This window comes from Brettanomyces nanus, chromosome 4 (genome assembly GCF_011074865.1).
Source record: "Brettanomyces nanus chromosome 4, complete sequence".
NCBI classification, from domain to species: Eukaryota; Fungi; Ascomycota; class Pichiomycetes; order Pichiales; family Pichiaceae; genus Brettanomyces; species Brettanomyces nanus.
The window spans coordinates 2,546,655-2,565,240 of record NC_052377.1 but is presented as its reverse complement, the minus strand read 5'-3'; the positions used below and the strand labels follow the sequence as shown (position 1 = coordinate 2,565,240).

The window sequence follows — 18,586 nt, the reverse complement described above, 5'->3', positions numbered from 1 at the left end:
CCTCAACTCAGTCCTCAACTCAGCCCTTAACTCAGTCCTTAACTCAGTCCTTAACTCAGTCCTTAACTCAGTCCTTAACTCCTTAACTCCTTAGTCCTGGTTCTAACTCCGTAGCTGATTTGGGGCGGTGCAAACAGCTTACCCAAAAGGGAATCTCCTTAAGAAAAATTTATAGCGTCAGACTTTTCACTTCATATCAACTAACCTTCACTTTCGTTTCTTATTTCCGACACCATTAAATTGCGAGTATGCCTCCGAAACATCATGCAGCACCTCCGCCAGGACTAGGAAATAAACGTTCAAGGCGAACCGCCGGCGGTACCAACGGTGCCAACGGCGGTCATCGGGCACCGCCTCCTCCTCCTCCTCCTCCATCACGGAGTCATATTAGTCGCGGAGCTCTTGGACCGCAATTGCGGCCGCCACCTCCGCCCCCACCAGGACTTCGATCGCGAACACGATCGCGCCATTCTATGGCGGATGAGTCTTTGCAGCGGCGGAAGCGGCAATGGCTTCAACTTCAAAAAAAGCGCTTTGTCAGCTCCAGCTCTAAAGGCTTTAGGGGCTCCAAGGGCTCTCACGGGGGCATCTCTCATCTCCGTATGGAGATGCCACCAGAACACCTTCGAAAAATCATCAACGATCAAGCGGATCTTTCTTCGCGCCGTTTCACACAGGAAAAGCGGGCCGTTTTAGGAGCACTCAAATATCTTCCGCACGCCATTCTAAAACTTCTTGAAAACATGCCACCACCATGGGAAGCGGCCCGTGAAGTGCGTGTCGCGTATCATATAGCGGGGGCTATCACGTTTGTGGACGAATCTCCGCGTGTCATTTCCCCAGTTTACGAGGCTCAATGGGCTACCGCCTGGCTTCAGATGCGTCGCGAAAAGAGGGACCGCCGCCATTTTAAACGTATGAGATTCCCGCCATTTGACGACGAGGAACCGTTCATCGATTATTCTGCTTATATAGAGGATTTAGATCCACCAGAACCTATTCGCATGGATTTGGATTCTATTGAAGATGCCGCCGTTGCCGAATGGCTTTATGACAATCGACCACTCGCCGACGACCCTCGCAAACTCGTCAATGGACCATCCTACCGCCGCTGGAACTTGCCTCTTTCTGCCGCGTCCGCCTTGTACAGACTTTCTACGCCGCTACAGATTGCCGACACTAATTTTCCGCAGTATCTTTTTGATCGCGAATCATTATTCACCGCTAAGGCTTTAAATATTGCACTACCTGGAGGGCCGAAGTTCGAGCCGCTTAACAAAGACCTCGCTCCTGAAGACGAGGACTTCAGTGAGTTCAACTCCTTGGACAGAATCATCTACCGCGGGCCGCTACGTTCTGAGTACAGAGTAGCGTTTCCTTATCTATATAACTCGATGGTACGTGGCGTTTGCACTTCCTGGTATAGTTTTCCAACAGAAATGTATATGAGAAGTGATGATCCCGACACTCCAGTGTTTTACTACGACAGGCGGTTGTCGGAGATTCGCGCCGTCAAAAAGCGTGAAAAAGCAGGAGCGGAGACACCTGCGGAAATTGAAGGATTTCCGCCATTTTTGGACGAAGAACCGTTGATTCCACGGTACAGGATCTCTGATACCGATGCCAATACCGATGCGGCCGCTGCAATTGCCGCTTTCGATCTCTGGTCCGCACCACCTCCCTTCGATCGCCGTAGCGGAACCACACGTAGAGCCCAAGACGTTGCGCTGGTCAAGCCTTGGTACCTTCATCGCGCGGCTCGAAATTCCCCCGTCAAGGTGCGAATCTCCGCGCAAAAACTCCTCAAGACGGTGGTTGCCAACGATCTTCACAGGGCGCCGCCTGCGGAATCCGCCGCCGTGCTTATCCGCTCACTTCGCGGCACAAAATACTTTCAGGAAACCACAATTGATTGGACCGAGGCGGGAATCCAGGTTTGCCGACAGGGCTACAACATGCTCAACCTCCTGATCCATCGCCGCGGTCTCACCTATCTTCATCTTGATTATAATTTCAACCTTAAACCGACAAAGACACTTACCACCAAGGAAAGGAAGCGATCCCGCTTTGGTAATGCTTTCCATCTCATTCGCGAGATTCTTCGTCTTACAAAGCTCATCGTCGACGCGCATCTTCAGTATCGACTCGGCAACGTGGACGCGTATCAATTGGCGGACGGCATCTACTATGCACTCAATCACGTCGGACAGCTAACGGGAATCTACCGCTACAAATACAAAGTTATGCATCAGATCCGCGCATGTAAAGATCTCAAACACGTCGTTTACCAGCGGTTCAACGCCGCCGTCGGAAAGGGTCCTGGCTGCGGATTCTGGCAGCCGGCGTGGCGGACATGGCTATTTTTTTTGCGGGGAATCATCCCGCTTCTCGAACGATGGTTGGGAAATTTGCTTTCGCGACAGTTCGAGGGCCGCCAGGCTAAGGAGGTGGCCAAAACAGTCACCAAACAACGAGTCGATTCTTACTACGATTTGGAGCTCCGTGCAGCCGTTCTGCGGGATATCCTTGACATGATCCCCCCCGGTGTGCGGGAGAGCAAATCAAAAACAGTTCTTCAACACCTCAGTGAGGCCTGGAGGTGCTGGAAGGCAAATATTCCTTGGCAAGTTCCAGGAATGCCCAAACCGGTGGCGGATATCATCGAGCGGTACGTCAAGGCAAAGGCGGACGGCTGGATCTCTGTCGCTCATTATAACCGCGAGAGGATACGGCGGGGAGCGACGGTTGACAAGGCGGTGGCCAAGAAAAACTTGGGCCGTCTTACGCGGCTATGGATCAAAAACGAGCAGGAGCGGCAAATGGGATACCAGAAGGATGGACCTTATGTGTCTCCCGACGAGGCTGTAGGTGTGTACAAGACTATGGTGTGGTGGTTGTCGGAACGACGGTTTGTTCCAATCCCCTTTCCGCCCGTCAATTACAAGCACGACACCAAGATTCTTGTTCTCGCGCTCGAGAATCTTAAGTCGCGCTATGCCGCCAAGTCGCGGCTCAACTCCACCGAGAGATCGGAGCTCGCGCTCATCGAACAAGCGTACGACAACCCGCACGAGTTTCTAGCCAACATCAAAAAGACGATGCTTACTCAGCGTAACTTCAAGCCGTTGACTCTACAGATGGCGGATAACTATAGCCAGATCATCCCGACCTATGACGTAGAACCGCTAGAGAAGATAGTGGATGCCTACATTGACCAATATCTCTGGTACGAGGCGGACAAGCGGGGGCTTTTCCCGAACTGGGTGAAGCCCGCCGATTCGGAGATCCCGCCGCTTTTAGTCTATAAATGGTGTCAGGGAATTAACAATGTGGCGGACGTCTGGGATGTCGGTGACGACCAGCGAAATGTGATGATAGAGTTGAATTTGGGCAAGCTAGCGGAGAAAGTCGACCTTACCTTACTCAACCAGATGCTCCGACTCATTGTAGACTCTAATATCGCCGACTATATCACCGCCAAGAACAACGTCGGTCTGACTTACAAGGACATGACGCATGTCAACCAGTACGGCTTAGTCCGCGGTCTACAGTTTTCTTCTTTTGTTCTGCAATACTACGGATTGGCTATGGACCTGCTGCTCTTGGGTCCCGAAAGAGCCGCCGACTTGGCGGGAGAACCTGAGCGGCCCAACGAGTTCATGGAATTCGCGTCGGAAGCGGTTCAGAAGAAATCGCCGATTCGCTGTTATTCGCGAAACCTTAACGTGGTGCACATTTTCTTCCGCTTTTCCAGGCGGCAGGCAGCGGACCTTGTCCAGGATTATTTGAATGCCAATCCCGACCCGAACTTTGCCTCAATAGTCGGCTACAACAACCGCCGATGCTGGCCGCGAGACCAGAGGATGAAGCTAATGCGGGCCGACGTACATTTAGGCAGGGCAGTCTTTTGGGAGATGCAAGGCCGTGTGCCACTTTCTTTGGCGGACATCCGCTGGGAAGATGCGCTCGCTTCGGTTTATTCCAGAGAGAATTCAAATGTCTTGTTCAAAATGTCAGACTTTGATGTGCGGGTGCAGCCCGTGGCCGCAAGTTCCGGAGGAGCTTCTAGTAGTGTTTCTGCCTCCGGCAATTCCGCTGGTGCCGAAAGTACCTGGGATCTCACCGACGAATCCTCGAAAGAAATCACCGCTAACGCACATCTCCAGGTCTCCGCCGAGGCCATCGCCGCTTTCGATTACAATATCCGCCATATCCTCATGAGCGCGGGCTCCGCCACGTTTACCAAAATCGCATCCCGATGGAATACGGCTCTTCTCTCACTTTTTGTCTACTTCCGAGAAGCCATTGTGGGAACTCCCCAGCTTCTTGAGGTGTTGGTGAGATGCGAAACAAAGATCCAGACTCATGTGAAACTTGGTCTCAATTCCAAGATGCCGTCGCGGTTCCCGCCCGCGGTGTTTTACACGCCGAAAGAACTTGGCGGCCTTGGCATGCTTAGCGCATCCCACATTCTTATCCCAGCGTCCGACTTGCGGTGGTCACGGCAGACAGATACGGGAATCACACACTTTCGCGCGGGCATGACACACGACGACGACCGCCTCATCCCAACGATATTCCGTTACATCACCACCTGGGAAAACGAGTTCTTGGATTCTCAGCGGGTGTGGACCGAATTTGCTCAGAAGCGCGCCGACGCGGAAAAATCGCGGCGCCGCCTCACGTTTGAGGATTTGGAAGAAAGCTGGAATCGCGGATTGCCGCGAATCAGTACTCTATTTCAGAAAGACCGTCAGACTTTGGCGGTGGATAAGGGATACAGAGTAAGAAAGCAATTTAAGCGGTATCAAGAGGCGTACAGCAATGCGTTCTGGTGGTTGTCGGACCGTCACGACGGAAAGTTATGGAACTTGAATGCTTATCGTACCGACGTAATTCAAGCGCTTGGCGGCATCGAAACTATCTTGGAGCATACACTTTTCAAGGGAACCGGGTTCTCGTCTTGGGAAGGGCTTTTCTGGGAAAAGGCTTCGGGTTTCGAAGATACTATGAAGTTTAAGAAGCTCACCAATGCACAGCGGTCCGGATTATCGCAGATTCCAAATCGGCGCTTCACTTTATGGTGGTCGCCGACGATCAATCGGGCAAACGTTTACGTCGGCTTTTTGGTCCAATTGGATTTGACTGAAGTATTTCTCCATGGAAAAATCCCGACGCTCAAGATTTCGCTCATCCAGATTTTCCGCGCGCATTTGTGGCAGAAGATCCACGAGTCTTTGGTGGTGGATCTTTGTCAGGTCTTGGACAGTAATTTGGATGATTTGCAGGCCGATGCCGTGGAGAAGTTACCTATTCATCCGCGGAAGTCGTACAAGATGAATGCTTCGACGGCAGACATTTTGTTGACGGCAGCCTCTCGATGGACGTGTGGCCGCCCATCGTTGTTGTTTGACGCGGAAACGTCTGCAGGAACTGGCCGGATCGCGTCGTCCACCGCGTCTTCCACCGCGTTTTGGTTCGACGTTCAGCTGCGTTACGGGGATTACGATTCCCACGACATTTCGCGGTACGCGCGGGCAAAATTCCTTGACTACACCTCCGACAATACCAGCGTGTATCCATCCACCACCGGCGCCCTTATAGCGGTCGACTTGGCGTACAACATGTATGATGCATATGGAACCTGGTTCCCAGGTCTCAAACCGCTTATTCAAAAAGCGATGCAAACAATCATGAAGGCCAATCCCGCTTTATATGTGCTCCGCGAGCGGATCAGAAAGGGACTTCAATTGTACCAGGCGCAGCCGCAGGAAGCGTTTCTTAGTTCCAGAAATTATGCGGAGCTATTTAGCTCCGACAACAAGCTGATTGTTGATGACAGCAACGTTTATCGGGTAGTTTCGCACTCGACATTTGAAGGAAATACAGCGGTTAAAGTTCTTAACGGAGCTTTGTTCATGATGAATCCGAAAACGGGGCAGTTGTTCTTAAAGGTGATTCACAGCTCTGTTTTCCAGGGTCAGAAACGGCGGACCCAGTTGTCTAAATGGAAGGCCGCCGAAGAAGTTGCCGCTCTCGTTCGTTCGTTGCCCCGCGAAGAACAACCCCGCCAAATTATTATTACGCGCAAGGGCCTGTCGGACCCTTTGGAGGTTCATTTACTAGATTTTCCAAGCATTTCGATCCGGCCAACGGAGTTACATATGCCATTTAATGCAGCCTTGAAGATTGATAAGCTTCAGGAAATCGTAAGTATGGCCAAGGAGCCGCAGATGGTACTTTTCAACGTCTATGATGACTGGATGAAAACGTGTTCATCGTTCACCGCCTTCAACCGACTTGTTTTACTCATGCGCGGCCTACAGGTAAACGTCGACAAAACAAAATTAATTTTGCGGGCCGACAGTTCTATCCACACCGCCGCCCATCACTTGTGGCCCACACTATCAGATGAGCAGTGGCGATTGATAGAGTCCCAGTTGGCGGACATGATTCTTAGCGACTATTCGAAGAAGTACTCCGTGAATATCAACTCACTTACCGATAACGAGATCAGGGATATTATATTGGGTCAGGATATTAATGCTCCTTCGGCGCGCAGACAGCAGATAGCCGAAATCGAAGGTGCGAACACGGGCGACGCGGCCTCTTCAGCCACTGCCGCTGCCACCGCGGCCACCGCGGTGAAAACCGTAACCACCAATGTTCACGGTGAACAGATCGTTACTGTTACTACCAATGCGCAAGAAACTCAGCAATTCACTTCACGGGCAGATTGGAGAGCCAGAGCATTAGCCACGGGAACCCTTCATCGGAGGGCCCAGAAGGTTTACGTGGAAAGCGGCGATCTCGCCGACGTGGACGCCTTTGCCTATGTGATGCCGAAGAACTTGCTCGCGAAATTTATAGCGTGCTCCGACACCCGCACCCAGGTCGGTGGATATCTCTATGGAGTGTCTCCGCCTGATAACGGCCAGGTGAAGGAGGTGCGGTGCATTGCGATGGTTCCTCAGGTGGGCGACATTCACCGGGTGGAATTTCCTTTGCAGCAAATTCAGTCGAAGTTGTTAGCGGGACTGGAACCACTTGGATGGGTGCACACTGTGCCGACGGGGACCGAGGTAGGCTTGGAATTGATGGGTACCGTGGCGGCATCTGCTGCTACTGCCCCCCAGGCCTCCTCAGCGGACCAAGTGGCCCAAGTTTTCCCGGTGGCCCTCGCGGTAGAATTTACCCCCGGCTCTGTTACCATCGCCGCAAACACCGCCACAACGCAGGGAATTCAATGGGCCCAAGCAAACGCCGCTTCTTCGGGCAGCTCAATTGCCCCAGAAGGTTATCAGGACTCGTTCGTTAAGAAATCCCCTCTTATTCTTACTGACAACTTCAAGGGCTTCTTCCTGGTGCCGGAAATGGATGTTTGGAATTACTCATTTGTGGCGAATGCATGGTCACGTGACATGAAATATGGTCTCAAGTTGGATAATCCTTTACCGTTTTATCACGAATTGCACAGACCTATTCATTTCGATGCTTTCAATCAGATAGAAGGTGGTCAACTTGAGGCGGACCAAGAGGATGTGTTAGCATAAATTTTAATATAGATATAGCATTAGTTAAGTTTGATTTGGTATGATTTATTAGTGCATAGGCCACCGTCTGTTCTATGTCCACTTTCTGATATAGCATCCGTACACCGTACATCATCGCTCTTGTGAAAAGGTCACAAGGGGATCCCTATTTCACTACTCTTTGCATTACTATTTTATCTATCAAATATAATAACTACTCTTACATACATTGTTACTGATTTGTTACACTCTAATCAAGTACAACACATAAGGTATGAGTAAACAGTCAATTAGATTGAATCAGGGGATTAGTCTAAGCACTGATACCAATACCCTTTAGTGTTGATTTCCTTAGATGTGTCACGGGACTATAGTCTTTTTGTTGGTTTCAAGAAGCAAATTACTTCTTGTTCATATCTAAAGTAGATACTGCTCGTCTAATCTGGAATTGATACTTTCGAGCTCTTTATATAGCTTTCTTAATCTCTTTTGTTCTTCTTTGTTCACTTTTGTTCTCCTTTGTTCACTTTTGTTATCCTTTGTTCTCCCTTGTTCATCTGATTCTCTCTTTAACTTGATTGCTTTTCTGCACTTGATCCCTTTTCTGCATTTGATTTCTTTTTCAACATGATAAAGCATTTATTTCTTTTCAACTCTCTCTAACGGGTCGATAGACGGGTCGCTTCTCGTACCTCATCTCGAATTATTCATTTCTGTTCATTCCCCGTTGTTCACATCCTTCAACTCCTCCACCTATCAAATGTCACGACTAGAAGGGCTCTTAGACTTGGTTTCGACTACTTTGGGGGTTATTCCACTCAGAATCTTCAATCAAGATACTTCCCAAGTGGTTAACTATCCTTTCATCGATGAAATCTTTCACGTCAGACAAGCCCAGGCCTTCTGCGAAGGTGATTGGTCATATTGGGATCCCAAGATTACCACACCACCTGGTTTATACTTTTTGGCTGCCTTGTACTCTCGCATTGGCGGAGTAGACTGCGATCTTATCAATTTGAGAACACTCAATTTCATTGGAGGGCTCACTATCGCCATTATCACCTTCTATCTAAGGACCAAAGTGAAGAATCCCGGCTTTCTTACCCTTTCCATCTTTATGTGCCCTCTTTTGGCCATATATTATGCTCTTTTCTACACCGATGTTTGGTCAACTTGTTTAGTTTTGTTATCTTACACTCTAGCTGTCACACGTCCTTTCAGCTCAGACTTTCTCAATGCTTCAATCTCCGCTTTGTTCGGACTCTTTTCCGTCTTTCTGAGACAAACCAACATAGTCTGGACAGCTTTTGCAATGATAGCTTTGATGGAATCACGTGATATTGCATCAACACATCCGGACACCAGAACAATACACCGCCTTAAATCATTTTTAAGTACGACTTCGAGGAACTGGTATCTATTAGTTCCATACGTCATTGTTGCTTTGTTATTTGCTTACTTTGTCGTTATCAATGGAGGAATAACCCTTGGAGATAAGCAAAATCACCAGATGTCATTACATCTAATGCAGATGTTTTACTGGGTATTCTTTACTGCCCTTTTCACTGCTCCACTCTGGTTCTCTATTGGGATTATGACGGATTACATTAAACACAACTTTCTAACTGTGAAGGGACTTTTTTTCAACTCAATCTGGATTCCTTTTATTGGTTTAATTGTTCATAACTATACGATCATTCATCCGTTCTTGCTTGCCGATAATAGACACTATACATTCTATTTAGTGAGAAGATTGATTGCACGTGACCAGATATCACGTTACCAACTTATTCCTGTCTATCATTTCACCTGTTATGTACTTTATCAGTTGATGAAACAGTGTACCACCAGGTTATCGCCATCCAACTCTTCCGTTGTGATGTTTATAGCCTTGCTATGCTCCACTGCATTGACCATAGTGCCATCTCCTTTGATAGAGCCGAGATATTACATAGTACCATTTGTGTTTTTCCGACTACTAATCAACCCATCCATACAGCCAATTGTTCCTATTTTTTGGTTTAAGAGATACAATAGGACGATTCGATTGATATTAGAGGTGATTTGGGAATGGATGTGGACTCAAGCTATCTATATTATTTTTATTTCGTATAGTTTCTCATGGGATACAGAGGATTATCCTCAAAGGATTATATGGTGAGTTGATTTTGGATTACTAGGGGAATCGATTAGTACAAGTTAAATATTAAAGACTGTTTAATAAAACAAAAGCCCTTTAATTTAAGCGTCTAAAAAATAAATAGTCTGTCTATTCTTTGTCAAGTTGCTTTTGTTGAGCTTCGAAACTTCAACTGTCACTTGCTCAACTCGCAGCTTTAATATTTAAGGCACTTCGCTCATCGGGAATTCGCTTTTATTCAACGCCCTCACTGATCTTTCTCACTGATCTTTCTGACTGATCTCCCTCACTTATCTCCCCTCACTCATTCCCCCCGCACTCATATTCACCTCCCTCACCTCAATCAACTCCCCCACTCATAGCTCACTTCATTCACTTCGTTCACTACTCCTCCACTCACACTTCGCTCACTTCGTTCATCAAGTATGTGCATCCTCCTCTCAACAACCTCACACCCTGATTATCCTCTCATCATCCTCTCCAACAGAGATGAATACTTCGATAGAGCAACTCAACCAGCTTCTTTCATCAACAACAATATCCTTTGTCCAATTGACTTAGGACGATCAGAACACGGTACCTGGATTGGAATCTCAAAGACAGGTCGTTTGGCTGTATTGGTCAACTACAGAGAACCAATGACTGTAAATTTAGTATCCAAAGTTTCTCGAGGTTCTATTCCAGCTCTCTTTCTGAACTCAGACCTCGACGCTGAGTCTTGGCTCAACCACATCAAACAAGAGATGGATGATTTCAAAGATGTTGGTGGCTTTTCTTTATTGTATGGTCAATTGAGACATAGTGATCACGGTATAATGCCTCTCTATATCTTTTCCAACCGTTATAAGGAGACTGTTAGTGTGTTCAATCATTCTGATCAATCAAAATTAGACTCCTCCTTCCATCAAATCCAATTCTATAAAACTTTAGGGTTATCTAACTCTCCATTTCTACAACCTTGGCCCAAAGTAACCCATGGTAAAAATCTATTGGACAGAGCTGTTCAACAGGCCATACAAAATAACTGGTCTCAACAACAATTGGTCTCTAAACTACTAGATATACTTTCTACTGCAAATCCACCAGACCCGGAAACATGGCTCAAATATCGCTTTGAAGACGGCTTTAACCAGATGGTCAAATCAATATTTATTCCACCCATCCAAAAACCTGCTCAAGCAAACTTAACCTTGGCTAGAATTACCAGTAATCCATCTCTTACTGGTAAATACTATGGCACCAGAACTCAGACTGTCATACTTGTCGACAAGAACGGCAATGTCACTTACATCGAGAAGAATTTACACACTGGTGAATGCTTGTATGAGGTGCCAACCATAACCAAGTTCCAGTTCCATATACAAGGTTGGTAGCTGATGCTCAACCCTCAACGCTGATTCGCTGATTCGCGACCTACTATTCGGTATTCGCCGATAACCGGCCATCTGCATGCGTAGATAAGAACCAATATTTATTCCTTAGCAACTATTCATTCCTTAACAAGTATCCATTCTTTAACAAGTATCCATAAACTAAATCAGTAGCACTCAACATAGTCTTTGTGCAAACCATGTCCAAACTTTCTCAGGCCGATTTTCAACTCAATGTCGTGAATAGATATACTGGTAAGTGTTACCACAACCTTAATCACTGAAGTCGTTTTCAGATGATCATTAAGGGTTGGATTACTTCATCTATAACCCTTACTAACATTCTTAATAGACGTCATTGGCGCTAAACTAGGAGGAAAAGTTCTAGCTACTTCCAATGAATGGTTTGCAGTTGCTGAAAACTTGATTAAATCATCTTCTCCAATCAGAGATGCCACCAAATTCACCTACGCTGGTGCCTGGTACGATGGATGGGAAACAAGAAGACACAACCCAGAAGAAGCCGATTGGGTAGTATTCAAAATGGGTGTTGCCAGTGCTACTTTGGTGGGCTGTGAGGTAGATACCGCTTTTTTCAACGGTAATCAAGCCCCATTCATTAGTGTTGAAGCTACTACACTTGACGACGATTCTAATTACGGAGATTCAACCGTTTGTTGGGATTCTGTCATCCCCAAAATGGCCTGTGGTCCTTCTCAGAAGCAGTTCTTTGCCAGACCAGACCCTACAGACAAAGCATATACTCATGTCAGATTAAGAATGTACCCAGATGGAGGAATTGCCAGATTCAGACTTTACGGTAAGGTTTATCCAATTATTCCATTGGATGTTTCCACTATAGTTGATACTGCCTCATGCTTGCAGGGAGGAGTTTGTGTTCGTACATCTGACGAACATTTTGGCTCAGCAAGTAACCTATTACTTCCAGGAAGAGGCCATGATATGTCCGATGGTTGGGAAACTACAAGGTCACGTAGCTATGGTCACCGTGACTGGGCTATTATTAAGCTTGGATTTAGGACTCAAGTGGAGAAGATAGTTGTTGATACGGCCTACTATCGAGGAAATTACCCTGAATACATTTATGTTGAAGGTATTGACAGTGATAAAGAGGTTGTAGGAGCAGACGATTCATCGTGGGAGCAAATCGTTGACAAATCAAAGACCGAAGCGGATAAAGAGCACGGGTATGAGATACTTAGCTCCAATAGCTACACCCACGTCAAGTTGATAATGATTCCAGATGGAGGAATAAAGAGATTAAGAGTTTTTGGTAAAATATATACTATATAAGTTCAATTTACGGCCTTACCGTAACCACCTCCACCGGGAGTGTTTATCTGGACACGGTCACCACTAGCAACGTAGATGATTTCCTTAGCGTTCAAATGTGTCTGAACAAACGATCCATCAGCCTGTTTTCTGAACCAATAATTAGAACCACATTCACCAGGCTCTCCTCCCTTCATACCATAAGGATGATATATTCTTCGCTCAGAAAGGATAGACATGCGTAACGGAACTCGAGCTTCGAGCTCCCTGGTGGCACCGTTACCACCAACCCATTTACCATGACCACCAGAACCACGGCGAATGCACCATTTGGTAACGACGACGGGAGTACGTGTCTCCACAACTTCTATATCGGTTGTCTTGGTGTTTGTACAGTGAACATTCATAGCAGAAGCACCATTGTAACCATTCATGGCACCCACTCCTCCACCAAGAGCTTCACCAGTAGCAAAACCAGGTTTAATCTCACCCGTGTAAGGATCCTTACCACCACGACCCCATCCAAACGAATTGGCATCACCTTGAGAAGCAGCAGCAATACCAAAGCACTTGAGAATGACATCAGTAATTCGCTGGCCGGAAATGGTGGATCCACAGATGGCCACATCACCACTTGGGTTGAGAATTGAGTCCTTAGGTATAGAGATATGGCATGGTGCAAGACAACCCTGATTGAGAGGAATATCTAAATCGATCATACAACGAACAGCATAGATGACACACGAGTAAGTGATGGAAGGAGGGGTATTCATGGGACCATACTCCTCGGGACCCGTTCCTGTAAAGTCAAACAAAGCTTCACCTTTGTCACCATCGAATGTAATAGTCAACTCAACAGGGATTCCATCATCAAAGTAATCAATGGCATGTAGAGGTTTACCACCATGAACTTGATACTGCTCCTTGAAGAAGTCTCGAACAGCCACCTCTGCATTACGCCGAATAGCTGCCATGTAAAACTGAACAAAACCTTTACCGTATTCATCAAACAAGGCCTCAACAAGACGAATACCCTTCTGATTGGCACTGACTTGTGCCCGAAGATCATTTAAGTTGTCGTTTATCTTTCGAGTGGCCGAGCAACCAGGATGATTTCCCGCCTCCATGAAGAGTTTGACTATTCCTTTCTCATTGAATCGACCTTCACTGACAAGTTTGAAGCTCTTAATGGAAACACCTTCCTGCCAAAGCTGCTTGGTATTTGGGGACATTGCCGTTATACCGGCACCTCCTATATCTGCATGATGACCTCTTGAAGCCACATAAAAGACAACCTCTCCCTTGTGGAACACTGGAGTAATCACCGTGATGTCTGGTAGGTGGGTACCACCTGCTTCAGGGTGATTGGATACCAAAACGTCACCTGGTTTCAACTTTCCGTACCATAATTTGTGTTGATATTGAATCGCATACTGCATAGAACCCAAATGGATTGGAATATGAGGAGCATTGGCCACTAAAGAGCCATCAGGACCAAAAATAGCGCAAGAAAAGTCCAAACGTTCTTTAATGGACGTAGAAACAGACGTTCTCTGCAAAGTACGTCCCATGGTTTCCGCTATACCCATGAATCTATGGCCAAAAACGGTAAGAAGCACCGGATCGGCCTTGGAAAGAGACGTCTCGGCGCTCACTGTGTCTTTATCATCACGGCCAATATAGTTCTCGTCATTAATTTGACTAGAGAGGTCTAAGACTACATGAGAAGGTAAAATGGTGGCTATAGTTCCCGGTTCTACTAGTATGGTCTGTGTAGGATCAACTATAAGGGCGGGACCTTGTAATCTATCACCCGATTGAAGCTCTGGAAGTCTGTAGACTGGAGTTTCCACTGGATGAGCACCATCAAAATAGACAGGCTGATAGATATGACCTTCCGAGGAGATGAGATGGTTTCTAGAGACAGCTGAAGCAAGACTTTGAGAGATCTCTACAGAATTATGCTCTTTCTCCTTAGATCTACCCTGAACAGAGACGGTCTGAGCAAATATAGGGGTGCTATCAGGTAAGATAAAACCGAATTCACGAAGATGAATCTTTAAGAAAGCCTGCTTGAGATCATCCGCCTGGAATGAAACCTCAAAGACTGTATTAGAGCCACGATATCGCATTCCAATACTGATAGAATACTCAACTTGATCCTTAGAAAATCCTTGGGTGGTAGTTAACTCGTGACTGATTTTTGACTGCAAGTCGTTGATGACACTTGAAGCCTCCTGCTTGAGAACTGGGGTGCTCTGGTATTCGGAAATAAACGGAGACTTCAATTCACGAGCCACGCGAGCCCTAGCGATACCATAAGATGATAAAACAGAGGAGTATTTGTGAATAAGTACTCTGGAAATGGACAAGTTACGTGCCACAGCGGTACAATTTTGAGAGCCAGCGCCTCCAAAGGACACCAAAATATGATCCTTGGCAGCATAACCACGAGATTCGGTGATTTCTCTTATTGAGTTGGCCATTTTAACGTTGGCTACCCGCAAAAATCCTAATGCCACCTCATGAGCAGTCATATGGGTACTATTCGTATCTACAGCAATCTGCTGGGCCAGAGATTCAAACTTCTGACGAACTATGTCGACGTCAAGAGGCTCTTTCCCTGATTTTCCAAATATATGTGGAAATTCAGAAACAACCAACCTTCCTAGAAATAAATTGGCATCTGTGACAGTAAGAGGACCTCCCTTTCTGTAAGATGCAGCACCGGGATCGGAGCCTGCAGATTCAGGACCTACACGGAACAAGCCTTTCTGCCAACGCAAAATAGAGCCACCACCAGCAGCCACAGTATGGATACGTAACTGGGGAGCCGAGATATCCAAACCTGCTGTTTTGTTATCAAAGGAGATATCAAGGTCTGAACCATCACATCTAGACACATCGGTAGAAGTACCACCCATATCGAAGCCAACTAACGGAGTGTTCTCAAAGCAGGTCTCTCTAACACCGACCACACCACCCGCAGGACCAGAGAGAATGGCATTGATACCCTTGAAAGCACGAGCATCGGCAAGACCTCCATTTGACTGCATAAATTGGACCTCAGGAACAGTTCCAGCAGCAAAGGAAGAGAGAAACTGGTCAACGTAACCTTGAACGTGAGGAGTAAGATAGGCATCTATGCAAGTAGAGTTTCCTCGGTGCAAGTAACTAATTGTTCTGGACACTTCCGAAGAGATCGACACAAACTTAAATCCAATACGTCGTGCTATCTGTGCGACGATCCTTTCATGTTTGTTCCATAGATAGGAGTGAGCAAAACAGATAGCTAAGGATTTGTATCCTTCAGCATAAGCTTTTTCAAGGTCTGAAGTAACCTGGTATTCATTTAGAGGCTTTAGAACTCGGATAAACGTACCAGATGCAGTCTCCTTCACAGAAGGGTCAGTCTTATCGATAGGCTGAGGGTTTGGATCGTCAGAAGACGTTTCCACAGTGATACGCTCATCCACGCCGACGACTTTGTCAAACAAGGTCTCATTTGCAGCAACACGCAAATTGAAGAGCTCCGGACGAGCCTGGGTGCCGATTTCAAGCACGTCCTCAAAGCCCTTGGTGGTCAAATAAAGGAATTTTTCACCCTTACGTTCAAGCAAAGCATTGGTAGCAACAGTTGTTCCCATACGAACCCACTCAATAAGAGACCCATCCAACTTGGATCCTCGGGGGATTTTATTCCCGGTGGATTTCTCGAGAACCATTCGGATACCTTCAGCAGGAGCATCCGGATAGTTAGATGGGTCTTCGGAGAGGATTTTGAAGACCATTTCCCGTTGACCAGGGATATTGGCCCAGATATCGCAGAAAGTTCCACCACGATCGATTGAAATCTGAATTCGAGACATCGTAGACTAGCTAGTTGTAACTCTAAGAGAGAGTCACCATACGATCTAAGTTGGATCAGGGATCCGGTACCTTTATATTAGACATCTTGATACTGTGGCTTTTCACTTCCGTTTTGGGAACTGCGATGAGCGGAGAAGTTTTTCCCGATTAAGATAGGATCTTCGATGGGCCTAATGTAGATAGCAAGATCGAAGGGTAGTTAGTCGGTTAGTTAGTCGGTTAGTTGGCCAATTAGTAATTCTTCTTCTTCTTTCCTTCACTTCTAAACCTTATCAGTATTTACCATGGCTTACGGATTTCTTAAAATTAATGGTGCCCGATTGCAATACTGCGAAAGCGGCCCGGATAACGGACATCTAGTTATTACTCTACATGGAGGTCGAGGCTTTGGATCTAAAGAAGCAGACTTTAGTGTCTACTCTCGACTCTCCCAATACGGTTACAAGGTGGTTGGCTTTGATTTTAGAGGACATGCAAACTCCTCATTGACCCCTCCGTTCACATTTCATCAAATAGTCGATGATATAGACGGTGTACGTGCTCATTTTGCTGGTTCCGACGGTCAATGCATTCTAATAGGGGGCAGTTTTGGTGGTTTTATTGCACAGCAATACGCCATTACTTACCCAGATCACGTGTCCCATTTGATTCTAAGAGGAACTGCTCCCAGCTATCATCATGAAGAAGAGGCGTTCAAAGTGTTGGCCAGCCGATTGGATAAAGTGCCAAATGCATCCATTTCCATGCTCAAAAAGGTATTCTCCAGGTTTGAAAGCGACCAGGAGATGCAATTGGTCATGTTCGCACTTTCTCCTCTATATTCAGAAGAGTATAACCCTGATAAAGGTCTACAAAGCTGCTTGAAAACCAAGTACAGATCTGAAACCCACAACGATCTCTACTCTGAAACAGAGAAATACTTTGACTACCGTAGTCAGCTTCCATATTTGAAAGTGAAAACCTTGATATTTGACGGAAAAGAGGATTGGATTTGTCCTATTAGCCAATCAGAGGAGTTGCATAGGTTGATTCCCAATTCTGTTCTTTATATAATCCCTCATGCCAATCATAGTGTTCATCTGGAATTTCCTGACTTGGTTGTCTCCAAACTACTACTCTTTTTGACTGGTAAAGTCGACGATTCCTTTGAACTCTAGTCATTGAACCGGAGATCTCAGTTTAGGGCTGTGCAAAAAGGACGGGGTGCCAAAAAGAAAAAATTCCTCGAGTGCTTCACATGGCGTCTTGTCATTGGACAAAAACTGCTTTTTTTGATTATTCCATAAATATGAATAAATTGATACGGCAAGTAAGACAGAGAGTAAGTATAGCCAGTTTGGATGTATCAGGATGGATTGATGATGGGTTTCCTGATTTTCCTTCGGTAGAAAGCCAACAAAAAATTCTTAGTGTAATCGTTAAAATAGCACATACCAACGGTTACTATGCGCAAAGAGTGGTCAAGCTAATTTTGGAGAGGTTAGAAGCAAGTCAGGAAAAAGATAGTGTTATCTTGGACGGATTATATGAAGAACTTTGTGAATTAATGTCGGAGAAGCCTATGGATCCTACGGAAACAGATATACTGGAATACACAATAGAGGCAGATAATGAAGAGACAGATAAAGATAAGGTGATCCGGATCCGGGAATCTCCCAGATTATTATTAGGAATGGGAACGACTGGACTCAGGACATGGGATGCGTCGTTATTCCTATCTCAATACCTTGTGGAGGTACTTAGAAGCAAAACTCCGGAATTGGCTGGTGTAAGGATGAACTTTGTGAATCGATCAGTGATTGAGTTAGGGTGTGGAACAGGATTTGTAGGAATCTGTCTATACAAGCTTTTCAGAGACCAGCTAAAACAGATGATATTCACGGATGGGGATACGCGGTTGATTGATCGGATCTCTACGAATTTTGCTCTCAACGATATGTCTATCGACGCAAAAGACCTGAAAGTCTGCAAACTATGGTGGGGCGAGGACGATTTTCCTAATACGGAAATTAATACCATAGTAGCTGCAGATGTGACATACGATGGGTCAGTAATACCAGATTTGGTCGAGACATTGAACGAAGCAATGAGTCAAGATAATGGGAAATATGGGCGTGTTGATACAGCATATATAGCGGCTACGGTAAGAAACAGTTCTACTATGGCGATATGGACGGAGTATTTAGAGATGGGGAAAAAGGATCAGATATGGGAATGGGAAGTAATAGAATCCAGTCGAAATCCGAACAAGGTGACTACAGACTTGTCTGCCGGAGATAACTCTTGGAAAAGTGTTTGGTATCCAATAGGAGTCTCTGAAATACGGATTTACAAGTTGAGTCGGATGTAGTGATTCTCGGATGTAATTTGATTATGTAATC

General features: G+C 46.1%; 5 protein-coding genes across 5 annotated transcripts; 4 read left to right on the top strand and 1 right to left on the bottom strand.

Annotated features, from left to right (window-relative positions):
* Positions 1-248: 248 nt before the first annotated feature.
* On the top strand, positions 249-7,553 carry FOA43_004466 (uncharacterized protein; the record flags this gene model as incomplete). The annotated part of the gene is made up of 1 exon (XM_038924705.1): positions 249-7,553. One exon carries the CDS (start codon positions 249-251, stop codon positions 7,551-7,553), a length of 7,305 nt encoding a protein of 2,434 aa, XP_038780633.1.
* Positions 7,554-8,292: 739 nt separating this feature from the next.
* Positions 8,293-12,356, top strand: FOA43_004465 (uncharacterized protein; the record flags this gene model as incomplete). Its single annotated transcript, XM_038924704.1, has 5 exons — positions 8,293-9,591; positions 10,035-10,095; positions 10,327-11,037; positions 11,217-11,297; positions 11,395-12,356. The coding sequence occupies 5 exons, from the start codon at positions 8,293-8,295 to the stop codon at positions 12,354-12,356; spliced, it is 3,114 nt and encodes a 1,037-aa protein (XP_038780632.1).
* A 2-nt stretch (positions 12,357-12,358) lies between these two features.
* FOA43_004464 (uncharacterized protein) lies at positions 12,359-16,204 on the bottom strand (the record flags this gene model as incomplete). The annotated part of the gene is made up of 1 exon (XM_038924703.1): positions 12,359-16,204. The coding sequence occupies one exon, from the start codon at positions 16,202-16,204 to the stop codon at positions 12,359-12,361; it is 3,846 nt and encodes a 1,281-aa protein (XP_038780631.1).
* A 285-nt stretch (positions 16,205-16,489) lies between these two features.
* Positions 16,490-17,362, top strand: FOA43_004463 (uncharacterized protein; the record flags this gene model as incomplete). The annotated part of the gene is made up of 1 exon (XM_038924702.1): positions 16,490-17,362. One exon carries the CDS (start codon positions 16,490-16,492, stop codon positions 17,360-17,362), a length of 873 nt encoding a protein of 290 aa, XP_038780630.1.
* Positions 17,363-17,493: 131 nt separating this feature from the next.
* On the top strand, positions 17,494-18,555 carry FOA43_004462 (uncharacterized protein; the record flags this gene model as incomplete). Its single annotated transcript, XM_038924701.1, has 1 exon — positions 17,494-18,555. One exon carries the CDS (start codon positions 17,494-17,496, stop codon positions 18,553-18,555), a length of 1,062 nt encoding a protein of 353 aa, XP_038780629.1.
* Positions 18,556-18,586: the final 31 nt, after the last annotated feature.